General features: G+C 42.7%; 1 protein-coding gene across 1 annotated transcript; it reads left to right on the forward strand.

Annotated features, from left to right (window-relative positions):
- Positions 1 to 21376, forward strand: LOC120042401 (dynein regulatory complex protein 9-like). Its single transcript, XM_038987234.1, has 9 exons — positions 1 to 440; positions 518 to 746; positions 1087 to 1215; positions 16370 to 16451; positions 16712 to 16873; positions 17756 to 17830; positions 18847 to 18978; positions 20312 to 20413; positions 20584 to 21376. The coding sequence occupies exons 1-9, from the start codon at positions 260 to 262 to the stop codon at positions 20680 to 20682; spliced, it is 1191 nt and encodes a 396-aa protein (XP_038843162.1). The 5' UTR covers positions 1 to 259; the 3' UTR covers positions 20683 to 21376.
- Positions 21377 to 26705: the final 5329 nt, after the last annotated feature.

A 26705-nucleotide genomic window follows, 5' to 3' on the forward strand; every position in this document is an offset into this window, starting at 1 on the left:
AACTATGCTCTAGTTAAACTACTGGCCTTTTATTGTGCATAAATATAGCTAGTAAACTTCAACACGTTCCGTGAAGACACGTAAGAAATATACCTAGCTACGAATCTGTTGATTGTGTTATTGAGCATTTTGCCCAGGATATTTTCTAACACAAAAATGTCACAGTTAGAAAACGGTATCGTTAGTAGCTAGCTAGATAGGTGATGTTGTAAATTGCTTGGCTAATTTCGCTCGAATTCAGTGTTCACAGACCATCAGGATGTCGGTTCCTTTGTCTGGGGTAGAGCTGCTCAGAGTGTGTACAGTGCTCCAGGACTGTGAGGCACAGCTGTCAGTGCTGGGTCACATCATGCCCGACACCTACAGGGGTCGTCCAGAAGCTGATAAGGTATTATCTGATTATCCTCAGCTAACATTATACGCGGAGCTAATGTCAATTGGCTTTTTCAAGCGATGATGCGTCTTTAGCAAATTAATGGTATGCTTGCTATCTAAGCTGTAATTTTCTCCTATTCAGCCCGTATTCATATGTTTTTGTGGAAGTTTGTGTCAGCCGACATTGGACAGGTCCTTGAACAGCAGAAAGGGGCAGAGCAGAACCTGAAAGCAGCCCGTCAGTTTGAGAGAGAGTCTGGGAGACTGTCAGATGCCACCCGTGAGCTGCACAGATCCCAGAAGGAACTGAACCGCACGCTAGAGGAGGACCCACTGTCCCCTGACAACCTGGCCAAGGTGCAGAGAGACAGGTGTGGGTTCCAGATAGCTCTTGTTCGGGGCTTTAGTGCACGTTCCGACTTGGACCAGAGCTAGGTTCCAGACAATTTAATAAAATAGAAGCCCACAACTCTGTGCTTCAAACAGAGATGTATTATGATTTATTATGCACGAGACAACTTTTCATTGGGATCTTTTTCAGGTTAACCACTGAACTAAACACATTGCCATCGTTTACATTTGTCAAACATTTCCAAGGTGCAGAGCAGACTGTATTAACTGTGAATCCAAAAAGTACCCTGTATGCCATCTACCTCATACATAACGATCATGCTCTCTCTCTCTCTCTCTCTCTGTCTTCCTGGCATACAGTCAGTTTGTGGGTCACGTGATTGCTGATGTGTTGGCAGAGCTGCAAGAGAAAGGGACCTTTCACAGCTTGCTTTTCGCTGTGGAAGAAGAGAAAAGAAGGAAGGCCAACCTCCTGGACATAATAATCAGGTCAGGTTATGGTCAATATGAATATGTAGGCTAATAATTCATTGTCTGTGCAGGCAATAGTCAATTCTTTCAAATCCCACACAAAGAGGAGGCTGCTGAGGGGAGGGTGGCTTGTAATAATATCTGGAATGTTGTAAATGGAATGGTATCAAATGCATGGATGTGTATGATACCGTTCCAGCCATTTCTATGAGCCTGTTTTATTTTGATTGAAAACAGAGCTATAATTTGTCTTTGCTTATTATAGGACTTGCATACAGTGTCTGCCTTAAAATTCAATCTAAAAAGGGATTACATTTGATGTTTTTTCCGATAGATCTACACAACCTACTCCACATTTTCAAAGTGAAAGAAAGTTATAGAACATTTTCCCAAAAAATAAATATGTAGTGAGGGCCAGCCAGCGAGAGCATAGCAAACATGTCGCAGTGGTGGGTAGTATATGGGGCTTTGGTGACAAAACGGATGGCACTGTGATAGACTACATCCAGTTTGCTGAGTAGAGTGTTGGAGGCTATTTTGTAAATGACATTGCCGAAGTCAAGGATCGGTAGGATAGTTAGTTTTACGAGGGTATGTTTGGCAGCATAAGTGAAGGAGACTTTGTTGCGAAATAGGAAGCCTATTCCAGATTTAATTTTGGATTGGAGATGCTTAATGTGAGTCTGGAAGGAGAGTTTACAGTCTAACCAGACACCTGGTATTTGTAATTGTCCACATATTCTAGGTCAGAACCGTCCAGAGTAGTGATGCTAGTCGGGCGGGAGGGTGCGGGCAGAAATCGGTTCAAGAGCATGCATTTAGTTTTACTAGCATTTAAAAGCAGTTGGAGGCCACGGAAGGAGTGTTGTATGGCTTTGAAGCTCGTTTGGAGGTTTGTTAGCACAATGTCCAAAGAAGGGCCAGATGTATACAAAATGGTGTCGTCTGCGTAGAGGTGGATCAGAGAATCACCAGCAGCAAGAGCGACGTCATTGATATATACAGAGAAAAGAGTAGGCCCGAGAATTGAACCCTGTGCCACCCCCATAGAGACTGCCAGAGGTCTGGACAACAGGCCCTCCAATTTGACACACTGAACTCTATCAGAGAAATAGTTGGTGAACCAAGCGAGGCAGTCATTTGAGAAACCAAGTCTATTGAGTCTGCCGATAAGAATGCGGTGATTGACAGAGTCGACAGCCTTGGCCAGGTCAATGAAGACGGCTGCACAGTACTGTCTTTTTTCGATGGCGGTTATGATATCTTTTAGGACCTTGAGCGTGGCTGAGGTGCACCCATGACCAGCTCGGAAACCAGATTGCATAGTGGAGAAGGTATGGTGGGATTTGAAATGGTCAGTGATCTGTTTATTAACTTGGCTTTTGAAGATTTTAGAAAGGCAGGGCAGGATGGATATAGGTCTATAACAGTTTGGGTCTAGAGTGTCTCCCCCTTTGAAGAGTGGGATGACCGTGGCAGCTTTCCAATCTTTGGGGATCTCAGACGATACGAGAGGTTGAATAGGCTAGTAATAGGAGTTGCAACAATTTCGGCAGATCATTTTAGAAAGAGAGGGTGCAGATTGTCTAGCCCAGCTGATTTGTAGGGATCCAGATTTTGCAGCTCTTACAGAACATCAGCTGTCTGTATTTGGGTGGGGGAGGCGGCGAGGGGGGGGGGGGGGGGGCTTGGGCAAGTTGCTGCAGGGGGTGCTGAGATGTTGGCCGGAGTAGGGGTAGCCAGGTGGAAAGCATGGCCAGCAGTAGAAAAATCCTTATTGAAACTATTGATTATCGGAGATTTAACGGTGGTGACAGTGTTTCCTATCCTCAGTGAAGTGGGCAGCTGGGAGGAGGTGCTCTTATTCTCAATGGACTTAAGTGTCCCAAAAACTTTTTGGAATTAGTGCTACAGGATGCACATTTCTGGTCAAGGGCAGTCAAGTCTGGGGTGAACCAAGGGCTATATCTGTTTCTTAGTTCTACATTTTTTGAATGGGCATGCATATTTAAGATGGTGAGTAAAGAACTTTTGAAGAGCAACCAGGCATCCTCTACTGACAGGATGAGGTCAATATCCTTCCAGGATACGCGGGCCAGGTTGATTAGAAAGGCCTGCTCGCTGAAGTGTTTTAGGGAGCGTTTGACAGTGATGAGGGGTGGTCGTTTGACCGTGGACCCATTACGCACGCAGGCAATGAGGCAGTGATCACTGAGATCCTGGTTGAAGACAGCAGAGGTATTTAGAGGGTAAGTTGGTCAGGATGATATCTAAGAGGTTGGTTACGGATTTAGTGTTGTATCTGGTAGGTTCCTTGATAATTTGTGTGAGATTGAGGGCATCTAGCTTAGATTGTAGGACGGCCGGGGTGTTAAGCATGTCCCAGTTTAGGTCACCTAACAGTACGAACTCTGAAGATAGATGGGGGCGATTAATTCACATATGGTGTCCAGGGCACAGCTGGGGGCTGAAGGGGTCTATAACAAGCGGTAACGGTGAGAGACTTGTTTCTGGAAAGGTGGATTTTCAAAAGTATAAGCTCGAATTGTTTAGGCACAGACCTGGATAGTATGACAGAACTCTGCAGGCTCTCTCTGCAGTAGATTGCAACTCCGCCACCTTTGGCACTTCTACCTTGTCGGAAACTGTTATAGTTAGGGATGGAAATTTCAGGATTTTTGGTGGCCTTCCTAAGCTAGGATTATGACACAGCTAGGGCATCCGGGTTGGCGGAGTGTGCTAAAGCAGTGAATAAAACAAACTTAGGGAGGATGTTTCTAATGTTAACATGCATGAAACCAAGTCAACAAATGAGAGCGCATGGGGATTGGGAGTGATGCTGGGGGCTGCAGGGCCTGGGTTAACTTCTACATCACCAGAGGAACAGAGGAGGAGTAGGATAAGTGTACGCCTAAAGGCTAAAAGAACTGGTCGTCTAGTGTGTTTGGAACAGAGAGTAAAAGGAGCAGATTTCTGGCCGCGGAAGAATAGATTCAATGCATAATGTACAGACAAGGGTATGGTAGGATGTGAGTACAGTGGAGGTACACCTAGGCATTGAGTGACGATCAGAGAGGTTTTGTTCTTAGAGGCACCATTTAAGCCAGGTGAGGTCACCGCATGTGTGAGGGGTGGAACAAAAGGGCTAGCTAAGGCATATTGAGCAGAGCTGGAGGCTCTACAGTGAAATAAGACAATAATCACTAACCAACATAATGACATTAGGGAGAGGCATGTGTAGCCGAGTGATCATAGGGTCCATTGAGTAAGTTTGCGAGCTGAAGACACGGCAATTCAGACAGCTAGCAGGCCGGGGCTAGCAGGCTAGCAGATGGGCCTCAGGGGGACGTCGCAACGGAAGAGCCTGTAGAAACCCCCTCGGACGGTTACGTCGGCAGACCAGTTGTAATGGATCAGCGTGGATCCGTGTCGGCAGTAAAGGGGTCCAGGCCAAATTGCAAAAGAGGTATTGTAGCCCAGGAATTGACTGATGGATCTCTGCGGCTAGCCAGGTGATGGGCCTAGCTCGAGGCTAGCTCCAGGCTAACTGGTGCTTGCTTCGGGACATAAACGTTAGCCAGTTTTAGCCACTCGGATAGCAGCTAGCTAGCTGCGATGATCCGGTGTAAAGTTTCAGAGCTTGCGGTAGGAATCCGGAGATATCGTGGAGAAAAATCAGTCCGATATGCTCTGGGTTGATATCGCGCTGTGCAGACTGGCAGGATTTGATCGGGCTGAGGCCGACGTAAATCTTAAATACTTGGTGGAAGCACCTTTAGCAGACATTACAGCTGTGAATTCTACCAACTTTGCACAACTCTTAGGGCAAAATATATCCATTGTTTTTGTCAAAATTGCGAAAGTTCATTACATTTGGTTGGGGATCATTGACGGAAAGCGATATTTAAACCTCGTCTCTGATTTTTTTTAAGCAGATTTAAGTCAGGACTGAGACTAGACCACTCAGGAACAGTCAACACCTCTTGGAAAGCCCTTCTGGTGTCTTTTGCATAAAAATGTGTGTAGTTGTTCACAGAAGACTGAGGTGGGTTTCTCTGTAACTTTTTAACTGGGCTTTTCTTCTTTCATATTTATTTTGATCCTAACAAACTCCTCAGTTCCTGCCGGTGACAAGCATACCCATAACATGATCCCAATACTTGGAAATACAAAGAGATCAACAACATTGCATTCACTCCATATTCCTGGCCTGTATGACAAAGTGAAAAGAAATAGCCGGTGTTAAAAAAAAATCCACTAGATGGGAACGGAGGTAAGATGGCAGACTCTACACAGCGGTGCAGATTGCCTCAAGATAGAATCATAATATATTCAATATCTGTAAGACTAAATATTAGAACTTTACATACTCGTGGGTAATAACCTTCAATCTGGATAACACAAAACAACTCATCAGGCTTAAGAAATGTATCGACAAATATTACAACAACAAGCAACACCAAACATGACAGAGTAAACAAGGAGAACCAATCTCCAAAAGAAAATGAGACTGACGGACACAGACGATTTATGCTTTTCACTACCGGGAATGGTTACGGTGGAAACCAATCTTTTAAAATCGATCGATGACAAACTGCATACCGTAATTTCCGGACTATAAGCCGCTACTTTTTTCCCACGCTATGAACCTTGCGCTTTATACAATGACCCGGCTAATTTATGGATTTTTCCCGCTTTCACAAATTCATGCCGCCAAAAAACTGAGCACCGTCACATAATGTGACGTAAATCGAGCGCGCTCAAACTTTCCATCATTCTGATTACGGTAGTCATTTTGTCACCCTCATCATGGCAAAGACACGGAGAAATGCATATGATGCAGCTTTCAATTTGAAGGCGATCGATCTGGCTGTTGGAAAAGGAAATAGAGCTGCTGCACGGGAGCTTGGCCTTAATGAGTCGATGATAAGACGTTGGAAACAGCAGCGTGAGAAACTGACTTAGTGCAAAAAGACAACAAAAGCTTTCAGAGGAAAGAAAAGCAGATGGCCCGAACTAGAAAATGAGGCTTGGATGACAAGTGGGGAGAAATCCTTCACTAAAACGGGCCGCATGCGAAGAGCGACTTATGGTCAAGTCTGCCAGTGGGTCCTGACAGCGTGGAGCTGCTGCGTATTGAAGAGGGCAGCATGAGCTCAGCGGGGAATTTGCCTCCGGATGAAAGTGAGGAGAGCGACAATGAAAACGATCCAACATCGGATGAAGCAATTCTGAGGCTATTCAACTCCGACACCAAAGGAGATGACTTCAGTGGTTTCAGTGCACAGGAGGAAGATAGTGACCAAGGACTTTCTTGGTAGGCTACTGTTTACTGCTATTTAAAAAAAAAAAAAAAATGTTACAAGCCTGTTTCGTTAAAGCCTATTTATTTTTGTTACAAGCCGTGTTTCGTTAAAGCCTATTTATTTTTGTTACAACCCGTGTTTCGTTTAAAGGCTGTGTAAAGTTCATTTGTTTCAATGTACCGGTAGGCACCTGCGGCTTATAGACACGTGCGGCTTATTTATGTACAAAATACTTTTTTTTTTTTTATTCAGTGGGTGCGGCTTATATTCAGGTGCGCTTAATAGTCCAGCAATTACGGTACTTGAATTAGTTAGGAAATATATAAAGGAGTTGAAGGCGAGCCTCGAGACGAGTGACGAAAAAGCTGCGACAATGGAGAAAGAAACAAACAAGCTTAAAGGGACAGTCAATAAGATTGAAATGGACGTTAAATGAACTTAAAGGAGAACATCTTTCTGAGAGAAGCCTTACTTGACATACAGAATAGATCTATGAGAGAAAATATGGTACTTACTGCTATCCAAGAAAAAGGAGAAGTTCCTGAAAATGTGGTGAAGGAATTCCTTCTTACAGCGCTTCAGAACCCACGCGAAGCTGTTGACAAAATCCAACTTGAACGTGTACACTGTTTCGGACAGAGAGGACCCGAGATATGAGCGCCCAATCTTTGCCAAATTTGCTTTCTTTAAAGATAAAATAATGGTTGAAAGCCTGGGTAAAAGACTCACTGGCATGAAAATAGACATGAATGATAAGTTCCGAAGGAAATTGCAGAACGGCGCAAAGCTCTGTACCCAATCTTCAAGGAGAAGATATTAAAAAGGAAAAGTGTAGCTCTCGTAGTCTATAAACTGTATATTGATAACCAAATGTTCCGAGACACAGACTACTCCGTGGCTATTCTAAATATTACAAAGTTCCCATAGAGGTTTCTAATAATGAAACACTCAATATTAGCCATGGTTGGGATTGTAATTTAAAAAAATATCTAGAAAAGCAATAAAATACAACAATTTAAATAAATATACTACAACTACACTATACCATTCTAGGTAGGGAATGTTGGAAAAATAATTAGTATTAGACTTTCCATTTATTGTATTTTATGAATTGATAAGATAGCATTGAAGAAAGGATAATTAACTAAATTGTACATCTTAAAATACAAGGAACTGGAACACAAAAGTACTGAATCAACATGGAAGAGATAAAACACAGAGGACACAGTATGTGGGTATGTGCAGGAGTATTGTGATGGAAGGTGGGGTGTGTGTTTTTGTGTTTGAAAAAGTGTGGAGTTGAGTCAGTGAAAAAGGATAGTGGTTGCAAATCCCAGAGCCCATGTGTGCTTGTGAGCAGGGGTTATGAGAGCTTTCAATTTTGTGCAGATGTGGGATATACATTTTAAAATATATCATACATGTAGTTGATTTATTTATTGGCCTATCCCCAACCCTATACCTGAGCGACCCATACGCTAAGGAGAAGTCCTTATCTGTTTTATGGACCTACCGTAAGTAGCCTATACGCAGCCAAATCAGAAAGATGAATGTGGTCTGAGACCTACTAAAGCAGCACCACACACTCAAGATTCTGAGCCTGCCTGGCAGGGTTGGTCCTACAAAGCCAAATCCCCCTGATGGGAGAGCATAATATACAAGGAAATTCTCAAAGCTGCTAATGAGAACCTTGAAGACCTTGTACCTAACTGGTGGAGATTCCAGTGGGGTGTCCCCACCCAGGCAGTGGCAGTGCTGGCAACACTAGCTGCAGTAACCAATGGGGAGGGGGTCACACTCGGACAATCAGAGAGGGGGCATATTATTGTGGCCCTGGTGGCAAAGGTCTGACAACACAGAGATGCTTGGGAATATGGTCACAACGGGGGACCGTTGGGGTGTAGCTGAGTTTCATCAGCTAGGACGTGACAATGGTTAATCAAATCTCCCTATTATTGCTACGTTTTGCATGCCTTCTCAAACAGCTTCAACTGTATATCAAGTTCTTTCTTGAGTTGGGCTCAGTGATGGAACAACTGAATAGTGGGGAACAATTGGAGGTTTACTTAGTAGCAATGCAAATATCATGGTATAGCTATATGGACACTCAATCACTATGGTACTTTTAAATGGTGAGTTTACAAACATATATTATGATAAATAGATTTGAAACTTGTATCTCAATATGGTAAATGGTGAAATAAGTATAGCCAGTTACAATGAATGGCTTAGCAGATAATAAGAAAAGACGATCAGTATTTACCTGGCTAAAAGAGAAGAAGTTTAATATATATTGTTTACAGGAAACTCATTCAACTATTTTAGATGAAGTTGTGTGGAAAAAGGACTAGGGAGGCGAAATATATTTCTCCCATGGGCAAAGAAACTCGAAAGGGGTAATGATATTAATTAACAGTAATTTTGATCCGAATGTGCAAATTGTCCAAACAGATCATCAAGGTAGATGGGTGAATGTAAATACACTGCTCAAAAAAATAAAGGGAACACTAAAATAACACATCCTAGATCTGAATGAATGAAATATTCTTATTAAATACTTTTTTCTTTACATAGTTGAATGTGCTGACAACAAAATCACACAAAAATGATCAATGGAAATCAAATGTATCAACCCATGGAGGTCTGGATTTGGAGTCACACTCAAAATTAAAGTGGAAAACCACACTACAGGCTGATCCAACTTTGATGTAATGTCCTTAAAACAAGTCAAAATGAGGCTCAGTAGTGTGTGTGGCCTCCACGTGCCTGTATGACCTCCCTACAACGCCTGGGCATGCTCCTGATGAGGTGGCGGATGGTCTCCTGAGGGATCTCCTCCCAGACCTGGACTAAAGCATCCGCCAACTCCTGGACAGTCTGTGGTGCAACGTGGCGTTGGTGGATGGAGCGAGACATGATGTCCCAGATGTGCTCAATTGGATTCAGGTCTGGGGAACGGGCGGGCCAGTCCATAGCATCAATGCCTTCCTCTTGCAATAACTGCTGACACACTCCAGCCACATGAGGTCTAGCATTGTCTTGCATTAGGAGGAACCCAGGGCCAACCGCACCAGCATATGGTCTCACAAGGGGTCTGAGGATCTCATCTCGGTACCTAATGGCAATCAGGCTACCTCTGGCGAGCACATGGAGGGCTGTGCGGCCCCCAAAGAAATGCCACCCCACACCATGACTGACCCACCGCCAAATCGGTCATGCTGGAGGATGTTGCAGGCAGCAGAACGTTCTCCACGGCGTCTCCAGACTCTGTCACGTCTGTCACGTGCTCAGTGTGAACCTGCTTTCATCTGTGAAGAGCACAGGGCACCAGTGGTGAATTTGCCAATCCTGGTGTTCTCTGGCAAATGCCAAACGTCCTGCACGGTGTTGGGCTGTAAGCAAAACCCCCACCTGTGGACGTCGGGCCCTCATACCACCCTCATGGAGTCTGTTTCTGACCGTTTGAGCAGACACATGCACATTTGTGGCCTGCTGGAGGTCATTTTGCAGGGCTCTGGCAGTGCTCCACCTGCTCCTCCTTGCACAAAGGCGGAGGTAGCGGTCCTGCTGCTGGGTTGTTGCCCTCCTACGGCCTCCTCCACGTCTCCTGATGTACTGGCCTGTCTCCTGGTAGCGCCTCCATGCTCTGGACACTACGCTGACAGACACAGCAAACCTTCTTGCCACAGCTCGCATTAATGTGCCATCCTGGATGAGCTGCACTACCTGAGCCACTTGTGTGGGTTGTAGACTCCGTCTCATGCTACCACTAGAGTGAAAGCACCGCCAGCATTCAAAAGTGACCAAAACATCAGCCAGGAAGCATAGGAACTGAGAAGTGGTCTGTGGTCACCACCTGCAGAACCACTCCTTTATTGGGGGTGTCTTGCTAATTGCCTATAATTTCCACCTTTTGTCTATTCCATTTGCACAACAGCATGTGAAATTTATTGTCAATCAGTGTTGCTTCCTAAGTGGACAGTTTGATTTCACAGAAGTGTGATTGACTTGGAGTTACATTGTGTTGTTTAAGTGTTCCCTTTATTTTTTGGAGCAGTGTATGTTATTGGACCATAAACAGATATGGCTCATTAACCTTTACGGACCAAATTATGATGATCCACGCTTCTTTGAAAATATATATAATAGTTTATCAACCATACAAGCTATACAAGACTGTATTATCATGGTGGGAGATTATATTACGGTTTTAAATACCGCTATGGACCGTAAAGGAAATGACACTACAAACTATCCCCTTCATACACTTAAGGAAATCCCGAATATCATGGATATATTGGAACTAGTGGATATATGGAGGCTTAAATATCCTGACCTAGTGAGATATACATGGCAGAGGCTCAATCAATTTAGTCGTCTTGACTACTTTCTCTCTGGCACCAAAAGTTAGTGTTGATAGGGGACAGATTGCAGTCGGAGCATCAAATAATTGGCATATATATTACTCTTACAGAATTTCCACGTGGGCTAGGATATTGAAAATGTAGTTAAAGCCTAATGGATGACAACTTGTTTTTAACTAGGACAGAAGTATTTATAACTGACTATTTCCGACAAAACATACAGTGGGGCAAAAAAGTATTTAGTCAGCCACCAATTGTGCAAGTTCTCCCACTTAAAAAGATGAGAGAGGCCTGTAATTTTCATCATAGGTACACTTCAACTATGACAGACAAAATGAGAAAAAAAATCCAGAAAATCACATTGTAGGATTTTTAATGAATTTATTTGCAAATTATGGTGGAAAATAAGTATTTGGTCAATAACAAAATCTCAATACTTTGTTATATACCCTTTGTTGGCAATGACAGAGGTCAAACGTTTTCTGTAAGTCTTCACAAGGTTTTCACACACTGTTGCTGGTATTTTGGCCCATTCCTCCATGCAGATCTCCTCTAGAGCAGTGATGTTTTGGGGCTGTTGCTGGGCAACACGGACTTTCAACTCCCTCCAAAGAATTTCTATGGGGTTGAGATCTGGAGACTGGCTAGGCCACTCCAGGACCTTGAAATGCTTCTTACGAAGCCACTCCTTCGTTGCCCGGGCGGTGTGTTTGGGATCATTGTCATGCTGAAAGACCCAGCCACGTTTCATCTTCAATTCCCTTGCTGATGGAAGGAGGTTTTCACTCAAAATCTCACGATACATGGCCCCATTCATTCTTTCCTTTACACGGATCAGTCGTCCTGGTCCCTTTGCAGAAAAACAGCCCCAAAGCATGATGTTTCCACCCCCATGCTTCACAGTAGGTATGGTGTTCTTTGGATGCAACTCAGCATTCTTTGTCCTCCAAACACGACGAGTTGAGTTTTTACCAAAAAGTTATATTTTGGTTTCATCTGACCATATGACATTCTCCCAATCTTCTTCTGGATCATCCAAATGCTCTCTAGCAAACTTCAGACGGGCCTGGACATGTACTGGCTTAAGCAGGGGGACACGTCTGGCACTGCAGGATTTGAGTCCCTGGCGGCGTAGTGTGTTACTGATGGTAGGCTTTGTTACTTTGGTCCCAGCTCTCTGCAGGTCATTCACTAGGTCCCCCCGTGTGGTTCTGGGATTTTTGCTCACCGTTCTTGTGATCATTTTGACCCCACGGGGTGAGATCTTGCGTGGAGCCCCAGATCGAGGGAGATTATCAGTGGTCTTGTATGTCTTCCATTTCCTAATAATTGCTCCCACAGTTGATTTCTTCAAACCAAGCTGCTTACCTATTGCAGATTCAGTCTTCCCAGCCTGGTGCAGGTCTACAATTTTGTTTCTGGTGTCCTTTGACAGCTCTTTGGTCTTGGCCATAGTGGGGTTTGGAGTGTGACTGTTTGAGGTTGTGGACAGGTGTCTTTAATACTGATAACAAGTTCAAACAGGTGCCATTAATACAGATAACGAGTGGAGGACAGAGGAGCCTCCTAAAGAAGAAGTTACAGGTCTGTGAGAGCCAGAAATCTTGCTTGTTTGTAGGTGACCAAATACTTATTTTCCACCATAATTTGCAAATAAATTCATTAAAAATCCTACAATGTGATTTTCTGGATTTTTTTTCTCCAAATTTTGTCTGTCATAGTTGAAGTGTACCTATGATGAAAATTACAGGCCTCTCTCATCTTTTTAAGTGGGAGAACTTGCACAGTTGGTGGCTGACTAAATACTTTTTTGCCCCACTGTAGGTATTAGAGGTCGACCGATTATGATTTTTCAACGCCGATACCGATTATTGGAGGACCAAAAAAAGCTGATACCGATTAAATCGGCCGATTTTTTTATATATATGTGTATGTAATAATGACAATTACAACAATACTAAATTAACACTTTTATTTTAACTTAATATAATACATAACTAAAATCTATGTAGTCTCAAATAAATAATGAAACATGCTCAATTTGGTTTAAATAATGCAAAAACACAGTGTTGGGAACAAAGTAAAAGTGCAATATGTGTCATGTAAAAAAGCTAACGTTTATGTTCCTTGCTCTGAACATATGAAAACTGGTGGTTCAATATTCCCAGTTAAGAAGTTTTAGGTTGTAGTTATTATAGGAATTATGACGCGTCGACTATTTCTCTCTATACCATTTGTATTTAATGTACCTTAGACTATTTGATGCTCTTATAGGCACTTTAGTATTCCCATCCCAATCTCGGTAGTTGATAGGCTTGAAGTCATAAACAGCACAGTGCTTCAAGCATTGCTAAGAGCTGCTGGAAAATGCAGGAAAGTGCTGTTTGAATGAATGCTTACGAGCATGCTGCTGATTACCGATTGTTATGAAAACATGAAATCGGCCCTAGTTAATCAGACGACCTCTAATAGGTATAGAAGATCCCCTTATTGTATGGGACAATTTTAAATCCAATTCAGTACTCATCTCTAAAACAAAAGCAATTTAGGTCAAAATAATACATATATTTTTAATTGAACCTTTATTTAACTAGGCAAGTCAGTTAAGAACAAATTCTTATTTACAATTACAGCCTAGGAACAGTGGGTTAACTGCCTTGTTCAGGAGGAGAACGACAGATTTTTACCTTGTCAGCTCGGGGATTCGATCTTGCAACCTTTCAGTTACTAGTCCAACGCTCTAACCACTAGGCTACCTGCCACCCGGGCTTAGTGGGACTATCATTTGTTTTTCAACAGGACAATGACCCAACACACCTCCAGGCTGTGTAAGGGCTATTTGACCAAGAAGGAGAGTGATGGAATGCTGCATCAGATGACCTGGCCCGCCACAATCCCCCGACCTCAACTAAATTGAGATGGTTTAGGATGAGTCGGACCACAGAGTGAAAAGCAGCCAACAAGTGCTCAGCATATGTGGGAACTCCTTTAAGACTTTTGGAAAAGCATTCCAGATGAAGCTGGTTGAGAGAAAGCCAAGTGTGCGCAAATCTGTCATCAAGGCAAAGGGTGGCTATTTGAAGAATCTCAAATGATTTGTTTAACACTTTTTTGGTTACTACATAATTCCATATGTGTTATTTCATAGTGTTGATGTCTTCAAAATGATTCTACAATGTAGAAAATAGTAAAAACAAAGAAAAACCCTTGAATGAGTAGGTGTAATTTTAAATACATTTGCCAACATTTCTAAAAAATAAAAAAAAAAGGGTTATTGTGTGTACATCGTGAGCATTTTTATTTATTTAATACATTTTGAATTCAGGCAGTAACAGAATAAAATGTAGAATAAGCACTGTGCAAGGCATTTGGAAAATATTCAGACCCCTTGATTTTCCCACATTTTGTTACGTTAGACTTATTCAAAATTTTAAAAATCCTCAATCTACACGCAATACCCCATAATGACGTGAACAATTTTTTTATAAAAATAAAAAAAACATGCCTTATTTACATAAGTATTCAGACCCTTTGACATGAGACTCGCAATTGAGCTCAGGTGCACCCTGTTATCATTGATCATCCTTGAGATGTTTCTACATCTTCATTGGAGTCCACCTGTGGTAAATTCATTTGATTGGACATGATTTGGAAAGTCACACACCTGTCTATATAAAGTCCCGCAGTTGACAGTGCATGTCAGAGCAAAAACAAGCCATGAGGTCAAAGGAATTGTCCGTTGAGCTCCGAGACAGGATTGTGTCAAGGCACAGATCTGGGGAAGGGTACCAAAGAAAATTCTGCAGCATTGAAGGTCCCCAAGAACACAGTGGCCTCCATTCTTAAATGGAATAAGTTTAGATCCACCAACAATCTTCTTAGAGTTGGCCGCCCGGCCAAACTGAGCAATCGGGGGAGAAGGGCCTTGGTCAGGGAGGTGACCAAGAACCCGATGGTCACTCTGACAGAGCTCCAGGGTTCCTCTGTGGAGATGGGAGAACCTTCCAGAAGGACGACCATCTCTGCAGCACTCCACCAATCAGGCCTTTATGGTAGTGGCCAGACGGAAGCCACTCCTCCGTAAAAGGCACATGATAGCCCGTTTGCCAAAAAGCACCTAAAGGACTCTGAGCATGAGATACGAGATTCTCTGCTCTGATGAAACCAAATTGAACTCTTTGGCCTGAATGCCAAGTGCCATGTCTGGAAGAAACCTGGCACCATCCCTACAGTGAAGCATGGTGGTGGCAGCATCATGCTGTGGGAATCGCTGCCAAAGGTACTTCAACAATGTACTGAGTAAAGAGTCTGAATACTTACAGTACCAGTCAAAAGTTTGGACACACCTACTCATTCAAGGGTTTCTTTATTTTTACTATTTTCTACATTGTAGAATAATAGTGAATACATCAAAACTATGAAATTACACATATGGAATCATGTAGTAATCACTGGGTTGAGATTGGGTGATTGTGGAGGCAGGTCAACTGATGCAGCATTTCATTACTCTCTTTCTTGGTCAAATAGCCCTTACCCAGCCTGGAAGTGTGTTGGGTCATTGTCCTGTTGAAAAACAAATGATAGTGGAACTAAGCGCAAACCAGATGGGATGGTGTTTCACTGCAGAATGCTGTGATAGCCATGCTGGTTAAGTGTGCCTTGAATTCTAAATAAATCACTGACAGTGTCACCAGCAAAGCACCATCACACCTCCTCCTCCATGCTTCACGATGGGAATCACACATGCGGAGGTCATCCGTTCACCTACTCTGCGTCTCACAAAGACACGGCGGTTGTAACCAAAAATCGCAAATTTGGACTCATCAGACCAAAAGGACTCATTTCCACCAGTCTAATGTCCATTGCTCGTGTTTCTTGGCCCAAGCAAGTCTCTTCTTATTATTTGTGTCCTTTAGTATTGGTTTCTTTGCAGCAATTCGACCATGAAGGCCTGATTCACACATTCTCCTCTGAACAGTTGATGTTGAGATGTGTCTGTTACTTGAACACTGAAGCATATATTTGGGCTGCAATTTCTGAAGCTGGTAATTCTAATGAACTTATCCCCCGCAGCAGAGGTAACTCTGGGTCTTCCTTTCCTGTGGCGGACCTCATGAGAGAGAGTTTCATCATAGCGCTTGATGGTTTTTGCGACTGCACTTGAAGAAACTTTCAAAGTTCTTGAAAATGTCCACATTGACTGACCTTCATGTCTTAATGATGGACTGTCGTTTCTCTTTGCTTATTTGAGCTGTTCTTGCCATAATATGGACTTGGTCTTTTACCAAATAGGGCTATCATCTGTATATCACCCCTGCCTTGAAACAACACAACTGATTGGCTCAAATGCAATAAGAAGGAAATAAATTCAACAATTTAACAAGGGACGCCTGTTAATTGAAATACATTCCAGGTGACTACCTCATGAAGCTGGTTGAGAGAATGCCAGGAGTCTACTCACACTTACACATTGAGCCTGATTGCTGTCTGTGTGTATTGCAGGGAGGAGGGCAGCCGGCGGAGGACCAAAGCTCTTCAGAGACAGCTGCTTGACATCCGCAAGGAAAAAACTCTGGAGCTGCAGGTACCATAACTGAGGAAGACAACGGAGACACATTCCTTCACGTGCCCGATATGATTTTCAATCTAGTAATGGGCAAGATTAGAATTAGGCTACACATTGACTGACTCTTGGTGGTGCTCCAAGTTCCTTGAGGGTGTCAGATGTCGATGTCTTTGAAAATCGGGGTGCCTCCCGGTTTTTCATTCTCAGGTAAATACATGACAAAGTATTGGCAACTTATGTAATACTTTGCGCAAACTGTCTTAATGTTGTCCCTTTAGCGACGTGAGGAGATGACTGCCCACCTGAAGGACCAGCTACACGGGAGGAAGGCTAAGACTGGGCTGGAGAGGAAGTATGTGAAGAGCAGCGCGGAGCTGCTGGTGTACCAGGGACAGAAGATCAACACACACTCTGAGAAGCAGCTGGAGGAAGAGATCAGGGTGTGTGTCTTTGTGGCACTGTCCAGAATCATCCCCTAGCCCCTAAGGCTGTGTTTACACAGGCAGCCCAAATCTGATCTTTTGCCCAATTAGTGGCAAACATCTGATCTTATTGGTCAAAAGACCAATTAGTGGTAAAAGATCTGAATTGGGCTGCCTGTGTAAACGCAGTCTAAGTGCCTCATGCAGTGGCGGATTGGCAATTCTGACAAATGCCAGATGGGCTGGACCATTTTTGTTGTTGGGTAGGCTGGTCGAAATTGACACACACACACAAATATATATTTTTATATAAAGACATGGCCGGCGGCCCATGGGCCTGTTAAGATTTGTTGTACAGAGTTTTGCGCAATTTCTATGTTCTACTAATCTATAATGAGCTTTTGGCTGACCAGTGGGCAACAGCCATCTAGTTAATGTGTATTGAGTTTCCACTTCCTCTGATGTTGAACCTCAAGTTAATTAGCCTATGATATTACTTAGTGCACATATGTATTTAAATGTCATGTGTCAACACTGCTCCCAGTGTCTAATTAGGGTGTGTAGGGTCAGGGTGTGTGTGTGGGGTGTGGGGGGGGGGGTGAGTTGGCGGCGCATGTAGTGATGGGGGCTGGTGTGGATGAAATGCCAGGGATGAATTCTTGTTCCAGGCCACCCATGAAGATCTCATAGAATTGGGTAGGTATTGCTTTTTGCTAATACCTACACATTTCTTGTAGCTATCCCATCCTTTCAGATCTACACAAGTGGCTAGGGGGTGTTTCTGGACAGAGCCTTTGGTGTGACTTGGCTACAGACTTTGTAGTAACTGTGAGGTTTGGATGTACAGAGATGGTTACCACTACATGTGCATCTGTGTAATCATTGTTCCTCTGTCCTCAGCTACTGCAGGAGAGGTTGGAGGAGGAGAGGAGAGTTCATATGGAGATGGAGACTTTCCTCAAGAAACATCAGACAGTACGTGTGCAGTGGTGGTTGGAAAATGGCATGACATGACTTGTGTATAGGAGCATAATTTATCTTTTGTGTGACATATACAGTACCGGTCAAAAGTGTTAAAATACCTACTCATTCCAGGGTTTTCTTTATTTTTACTAATTTTCTACATTCTAGAATAATAGTGAACACATCAAAACAATGAAATAACACATGGAATCATGTAGTAACCAAAAAAGTGTTAAAAAACAACAGGAAAAGGACCCAACACACCTCCAGGCTGTGTAAGGGCTATTTGACCAAGAAGGAGAGTGATGGAGTGCTGCATCAGATGACCAGGCCTCCACAAAAACCCCGACCTTACCCAAATTGAGATGGTTTGGTATGAGTCGGACCGCAGAGTGATAGAAAAGCAGCCAACAAGTGCTCAGCATATGTGGGAACTTCTTCAAGACTGTTGAAAAAGCATTCCAGGTGGTGAAGCTGTTTGAGAGAATGCCAAGAGTGTGCAAAGCAGTCATCAAGGCAAAGGGTGGCTATTTAAAGTATAAAATATAATGAGTTATTTGAACACTTTTTTGGTTACAACATGATTCCATATGTGTTATTTCATAGTTTTGATGTCTTCACTATTATTCTACAATGTAGATAATAGTTAAAAATAAAGGAAAACCCTTGAATGAGTAGGTTAGGAGCTGGAGCTGCCATCTAAATGCTGTTATTTTATTGCAATAGTAGAATCCCAAATCAATCCCTAGCACCTATTCAGGGTTCGGCAACCTTTACGACAGCAATAGCAATTAAAACATTTTTAATCACAAAAAATGTGTTGGGGGAGCTGTACAAGAAATTGATGAGCCCTTGTCTCTAGAGCAATAGCGGCCATAGCTGGGATTTAGCACCACGAATAGCTGCAGATCAAATCACTGCAAAATCTGACTTTCAGAACCACAAAACAGTGGACAGCGGCCGTCAGCAGAGCCATATTTGTCTGTCAGGTGAAGCTGCAACAATGTGTGTTTGTGTGCACCTCTCAGAGTCTGGATGAGAAGCTGGAGGTGTGGATGGAGCGCTATGAGAGAGACATGGAGGACAAGCAGCAGGAGCTCAACAGCCTGAGGAACAAAAAAGCTAACAATCTCTCCCAGCTCCAGGAGCTGGCCAAGAAAGTGAGGACAAAGCCTGGGTTGATTTCATTAGGCACCAAACAGGGAAAAACAGACTGAAATAGGGAGGGACCACCTGGACTTTTCTAAAAAGAAACAGTAGTTTTCATTTTCCATTGAATAATGTTTTGCTTCGGTGTGCCCTAATGAATACAAGCCTGGTCTGCATGGCTCACAACCCATTTCTTTCTGTAGTATACGGTTTAGCGCACTGACACTAGGTAATGAATAGGATAGTAGGCCTGATATACACTGAGTATACCAAACATTAGGAACACCGTCCTATTATTGAGTTGCACATCCCACCTGCAAATAAACTGTTATTACAAGTCCTCAGATCATTAAAGGGGAAATCTGCAGTTGCTACATACGTTTTTTTAACTTTTAAATGAATTGTACACTACATAGCCAAAAGTATGTGGACACCCCTTCAAAGTAGTGGATTCTATAACTAAACCCGAGATAGACCACAGTCTGTCGTTTTCAATATATTGGCGCGTTCTAGCATGCATCTACATATTTCCGTCGGGGAACGCCTACTCTGTGAAGTGCGCCTGTGCAATAACTCAATTCACCCTTGCACTCCTAAACAACGCAATTTTAAAAAACTTTTACCCTTTTGCAAAGTCTACAAAACATAGTCCACTCTGTTCATAACAGATTGTAGTTTTGGGAACAGAAAACTGTATTGAGATCAAATGTTTCATCAAGGAGAAAATGTGCAGAATGTCGGCCAAAATCCACCTTCTCCAACTGCAGGTCAGTGGGCTTCCTCTCACTACCATATTTGGTACTGAGTGGAAACGCCAAGCAGATGCTTCACATCTGGTGAAATATCTGTCTCATTGTTCTGTGACACAATCTTCATAGACAAACATTGGCAGTAGAATGGCCCTTACTGAAGAGTTCAGCGACTTTCAACGTGGAATTGTCATAGGATGCCACCTTTCCAAAAAGTCAGTTTGTCAAATTTCTGCCCTGCTAGAGCTGCACTGGTCAACTGTAGGTGCCCATATTGTGAAGTGGAAACGTCTAGGAGCAACAACAGCTCAGCCGCGAAGTGGTAGGCCACACAAGCTCACAGAATGGGACCGCCGAGTCCAGAAGCGCATAAAAATGTCTGTCCTCGGTTGCAACACTCACTACCGAGTTCCAAACTGCCTCTGGAAGCAACGTCAGCACAAGAACTGTTCATCAGGAGCTCCATGTAATGAGTTTCCATAGCAGCTTTTTACTAAAATAGACTGCAAATTGCCGCTTTTAGAAAGTATACCCGTATGGAACAGAAATTGTACTCTGGATATTGACTCGGTCTTTGTACTTTCTTCTGTTCCAGTACAGAGACATTGAGCAGGTGGTCATCGAGGACAGGATTGAGAAAGAGGCCCTACGCAGGAAGCTGGAGAAGGAACATATGGAGCGAGACGCAGCCACCAAGGTAATCATTGAACAATCTTTAATAAATCACCACCACCTGCCCAGCAAGGAAACCAATCACATCCAGTGGCAGTGCAGTGTTTAATGCCATGCATCTTGTTCACAACTGTACTCCTCTTCTTTTGTTCATTACACTAAATCATTTTCTTATTCCCTGTCTGTCACTTGCAGATCCAGTCGTGGTGGAGGGGAACATTAGTGCGACGCGGCCTGGGCCCCTATAAGAAAGGCAAGAAGCCCAAGTCCAAGGAGGGAAAGAAGAAAAAGTGAGGTGTCCCTTCTTCAAGAGCTCCAGTGAAAGGAAACCCAAAAAAATTCTCAATACAGACATGTTACTTTTCATCAATGTTCAATTCCTGATTACAGACAATCTAAGTCGACACTGGCCTGTAGGCAAATATATCTTCAATGAGAAAAGCTTTTTTTTTCTTTAACAGAGTAAAGTTGGCATGGTCATTTTGAATACTACTACCACCATTGCCAGGTTCTTACTTATATGCAGTCTAACACAAGGGCAAGAATGGTAATAAACAAGCGTACTCATGAGACTGAAATGGGTAACTTTTATTAATGCACTTTAAAGAATTCCAAATATTAATTCCAGAAAATAATAATTCAATTTTGTACATGTTTTCAGGGACAATTTCTCAGCAAACGGTGTAAAAAGTTAAAAAGACCATGTTGCGGTCATGAAAGAAGGTCCTCTCTTTATCTGGTACCTACTTGTAAACATATGGAATGTATCTATTTTACTGTACAAATGTCACAGGGTCCAGACCCAGCAGTAGGGGCACATGATTTCTGCTGGAGAAAGCCCAAGTCAGTCGACATAAGTTAGGAGGGGGGAAAATATCTAAACAAAACATTTATAATATATTTAAAATCACCTTTAACTTCCCTTTTCAGAACTCTGAGTCTTATCAAAACAAAGTTAAAATGGCAAAAACATACCTCTGATATATTTTTTCACTTCAGAAGCTACGTAGGCTGATTCCCAGTCTACATCGCTTTTACTGTAGGGATGTGCATCTATGTAGGCAGATTCCCAGTCTACATCGCTTTTACTGTAGGGATGTGCATCTATGTAGGCAGATTCCCAGTCTACATCGCTTTTACTGTAGGGATGTGCATTTAAGTAGGCATGCTACGTAGCTTTTACTGTTGGGATGTGCATCTATGTAGGCAGCCTACGTAGCTTTTACTGTAGGGATGTGCATCTATGTAGGCAGTCTACGTAGCTTTTACTGTAGGGATGTGCATCTATGTAGGCAGCCTACGTAGCTTTTACTGTAGGGATGTGCTTTTAAGTAGGCAGCCTACGTAGCTTTTACTGTAGGGATGTGCATCTATGTAGGCAGCCTACGTAGCTTTTACTGTAGGGATGTGCATCAAACTAGGCAGCCTACGTAGCTTCTGAAAGGAAAAATATATATCAGAGGTATGTTTTTACTATTTTAACTTTCTTTTAGATAAGAGTTCTGAAAAGGGAGGCTGGGAATCTGCCTACAAGATCCCCGACCCCATCAATCAGTGGTCCTTGGGTCTATCTTCACCAGAGTATTATTGTCAGCTCTAAGGCTAGCACTCCCTCATCCCCCTCCCTGGGAACGAGAGGTTGTGTCTGCCTCATTAGAACTAAGAGTCAGTCCGTTAACCTGACTTTCTGTGGGTAACACTGCTCTAAGTAGAGCTGGGCCATGTTCATTAGGGCATGCAACTGAACTGCAATGTTTCTTATTGGACAAGTACAGGTAATCCCTGTTTCAGTGTGTTTTCTTCTGTTTGGTGCCTAATGAACACGACCTTGTCAATGGGGTTCACTAAGGACAGCGCTAGTGACAAATAAATACTGTTCCGGTCTGGCAGATTACTGTAACCGCTGCCAGACCAAATTAGCAATATGCACACCTGTGTGTGTAGCAAGATCCACATTTGTGTCTTTAAGATGTGGTTGAACAATTCACCAAAAACAACTTGATCATGAGAAGAATTGGAAAGGTGTCTTGAACACTGTCAATAGTTAAATCTGTAGATCCATTTGAATGTCATACAAACTTGGCTACATGTAGTGATAAAAAGATTAGTTCTGTGCATGAGGGAGACACTGTCATATTCACTACTACTTGTCTACGGTCTCAACACACCATGTTGAACTCAAATGTGAAGGTGATGAGGTGGTTTGTAAAAAATACAAGAAAAAAAGAAACGTTTGTTTGTAGAAAATAAAAAAGGTAGTGTATGTTTATCCCCAGTGCCTTAGCCCCAGAACCTGGCCGGCCCCAACAGCTCATCAGTAGAGTGGACTACAATAAGAAATAACCGTTACTGCAAGATAAAAACACAGATACTAATGCAAAGTTGCAGGCCTTGATGTCATGCTGTCAGTCAACCTGCCCATATGCTGTCAGTCAACCTGCCCATACATACACCCTTGATTAGAGACTTGACTGAGCTGTGCTCAAGGAAGAAGTTGCCTGTAAACGCTGGTCTAGGATCAGCTTGAACCAATCCCACTCGTAACGCTAACCTTTTAAGAGGCCTGTTTTCTTTTCTTATAGTACTTTTTATTTTACTTCCCTGGCCCAGCGCTTAGGGACATCGTCCAATCCATGTAGCTACACGAGAACGCAACTCCTTGTGGAAAAACACATGAATTACAGCTTTATACATGGGTGATTCTACAGAAGCGGTGCAAATTGCAATCCCACCCCGAAAAAAAAAATATATATATATATATATAAAAAAAATAAAAAGCTAAGTCTCCAAACTTAGGACATCTATATACATCACAATATGTTCTAAGGCAATACCAAATATATTGTTAAATTAATATAGTACAAAGTAATTGTTTATACACATTTCTTTTGAGAGGTGTTCTATTATATTGAAAGATACTGATCTAATAAGCAGTTGTTTATTTTTAAACATCTTTCCAAAAAAAGAATGCTGTCCCACATTTTGATATCACTAACTAAACACACACAATAAAAGACTGTGCCTTAAGCAACTCCTACAAATATCACCAGGTGTTGGGATTGCACCCCTCTCCAGCATGACCACATGGTGAGTAGTCTATCTGCAAACATTTCCGATAAAATTTTTGAGCAAGTTGGTAAATCTTCATCTATTTTTAAATAGTGTCAGTACCAAACATCTCATATATCAAGAAATGTGTAAAGTACGCTTTTGGGATGTACATACAGTGCATTCAGAAAGTATTCAGACCCCATGACTTTTTCCCACTCATCAATCTACACACAATACCCTATAATGACGAAGCAAAAACAGTTTTTTAAAAACATTTTTGCACATGTATAAAAAATACAAAAATGGAAATATCACATTTACCTAAGTATTCAGGCCCTTTAGTTCGTACTTTGTTGAAGCACCTTTTGCAGCGATTACAGCCTTGACTCTACAAGCCTAGCACACCTATATTTGGGGAGTTTCTTCCCATTCTTCTCTGCAGATCCTCTCAAGCTCTGTCAGGTTGGATGGAGAGCGTCGCTGCACAGCTATTTTCAAGTCTCTCCAGAGATTCCAGGCTCTGGCTGGGCCCCTCAAGGACATTCAGAGACGTGTCCTGAAGCCAGTCCTGCGTTGTCTTGGCTGTGCGCTTAGGGTCATTGTCTTGTTGGAAGGTAAACCTTCACCCCAGTCTGAGGTCCTGAGTGTTCTGGAGCAGGTTTTCATCAAGGATCTCTGTACTTTGCTCTGTTCATCTTTCCCTCGATCCTGATTAGTCTCCCAGTCCCTGCCACTGAAAAATGTCCCCACAGCATGATGCTGCCACCACCACCATCTTTCACCTTAGTGATGGTGCCAGGTTTCCTCCAGACGTTACACTTGGTATTCAGGCCAAAGAGTTGGTTTCATCAGAGCAGAGAATCTTGTTTCTGATGGTCTGAGAGTCCTTTGGGTGCCTTTGGGTAAACTCAAAGTGGGCTGTCAAGTACATTTTACTGAGGAGTGGCTTCCGTCTGGCCACTCTACCATAAAGGCCTGATTGGTGGAGTGCTGCAGAGATGGTTGTCCTTCTGGAAGGTCCTCCCATCTCCACAGAGGAACTCGGGAGCTCTGTCAGAATGACCATTGGGTTCTTGGTCACCTCCTAGCTCTAGGAAGAGACTTGGTGGTTCCAAACGTAAGAATAATGGAGGCCACTGTGTTTTTTGGGACCTTCAATGCTGCAGACATTTTTTGGTACCCTTCCCCTACGGACAATTTCTTCGACCTCATGGCTTGGTTTTTGCTCTAACATGCACTGTCAACTGTTGGAGCTTATATAGACGGGTGTGTGCCTCTGCAAATCATGCCCAATCAAGTTGTAGTAACAGCTCAAGGATGATCAATGGAAACAGGATGCACCTGAGCTCAATTTCGAGTCTCATAGCAAAAGATCTGAATAGTTACGTAAATAAGATATTTCATTAAAAAAAATTTTTTAGATACATTTTAAAACAAAGAAAATGCTTCCGCGTTGTTAATATGGGGTATTGTGTGTAGATTGATGAGGTGAAAAAAATATTGTATGTTTTAGAATAAGGCTGTAACGTAAGAAGATGTGGAAATTAAAGATAGCTAGCAATATGTTAGCCAGTGGAGGCTGCTGAGGGGAGGACGGCTCATAAATGGCTGGAACAGCGCAAATGGAATGGCAACAAACCATGTGTTTGATACCATTCCATACATTCCGCTCCAGCCATTGCAACAAGCCCGTCCTCCCAAATTAAGGTGCCACCAACCTCATTTGATGTTCAAAATAAGTCAAACTGAAAAAGTCACAACCGAAACAATTGACACCATGGAGATATACAGAGGTTTCATCTTTGTATCTATGCCATTATGGCATCTGTGACAGCACGGGCAGTGCCATTGAGGCCATCTTCATTTTAAAGTTGCATGCGCCATGATCTACCAACTGAGCTACAGAGGACCACCATGTACCCACTTTCAAAATTGCACCTTGTGCATTATACTACTAGAACGTTCAGGAGTAAATTGAAAGCCTGACTGAGTCCTCCCCCCCCCCCCCCCCCCCCCCAAGACCACATTCGGTCTTTAACTTGTCATGGTCTCAACTCACTGGGTCTGGATCTTGGGACCAACAAAGTCCTGGTAGAAATCTTGGTCTTGGCTTCTGGATATTACCTTACTCTTTGGTTTACAAACAATAGGCAACCCAATTTGAAGAAGCCAATGCTCTCTGATCATTGGCTGATCACTTCCAAACCCATAGGAATCCCCACACAGTTGACTACTTTTAAATAGTGGAAGCCCTCAATGGTAATGTCTATACTGAAACGAGTTATATCTATCGGAGTCCTCCATTTATGTCTATGATTGACACCCTTGCCACCGAAACGCCTGTTATTTTGTCAATTTGGTTTGCAAAATATTTCTCCAATGAATCTATAATGGAAGGTTAATCAAAATAATCACTATTGTGCATGGTTCTTCCTTTATTGCAACTTTTTCACTGTGTTTTCTAATAACACTTTTTTTTGGGGGGGGGGGGGGGTGTAAGGTAAATTCAGATAAATATTTCAAATATGCAATACAAACAAAGTGTGTGAGTAGTATATATGTCCACCTGAAATATGTTGGAAGACGTGTGCTGAAAGTTGGGGAAAAATAGGATACAAATGCGATTTTTTTTTTGTCCCAGTTTGCACCACTTCTGTATAATGACCCTGAGGGTACAAAACATTAAGAAAACCTCCTTTTCCATGACCGACTGACCAGGTGAAAGCTGATCCTTTATTAAATCCACTTCAAATCAGTGTAGATGAAGGGGAGGAGACAGGTTAAAGAAGGAGTTTTTAGACTTGAGACAATTGAGATATGGATTGTATGTGTGCCATTCAGAGGGTGAATGGGCAAGAAGATATTTAAGTGCCTTTGAACGGGGTATGGTAGTAGATGCCAGGCTCACCGGTTTGTGTCAAGAACTGCAACTCTGCTGTTTTTTTTACACTCTACAGTTTCCAGTGTGTATCAAGAAAGGTTCACCACCCAAAGGACATCCAGCCAACTTGACAACTGTGGGAAGCATTGGAGTCATCATGGGCCAGCATCCCTGTAGAATGCTTTCGACACCTTGTAGAGTCTAGGCCCTGACGAATTGAGGCTGTTCTGGGGGTGCAACTGAATATTAGGAAGGTGTTCGTAATGTTTTGTACACATTTTGAGAAAGTATAAAGCGTAGATTCCCGGAGCGCCCTCTCTCTCTCTAATCCAGCATCGGTTTTTGATTCAGCCAGCTCGTGATTTGACCACAATAACAAAACAAA

This window comes from Salvelinus namaycush, unplaced genomic scaffold, assembly GCF_016432855.1.
Source record: "Salvelinus namaycush isolate Seneca unplaced genomic scaffold, SaNama_1.0 Scaffold671, whole genome shotgun sequence".
Lineage (NCBI taxonomy): Eukaryota > Metazoa > Chordata > Actinopteri > Salmoniformes > Salmonidae > Salvelinus > Salvelinus namaycush.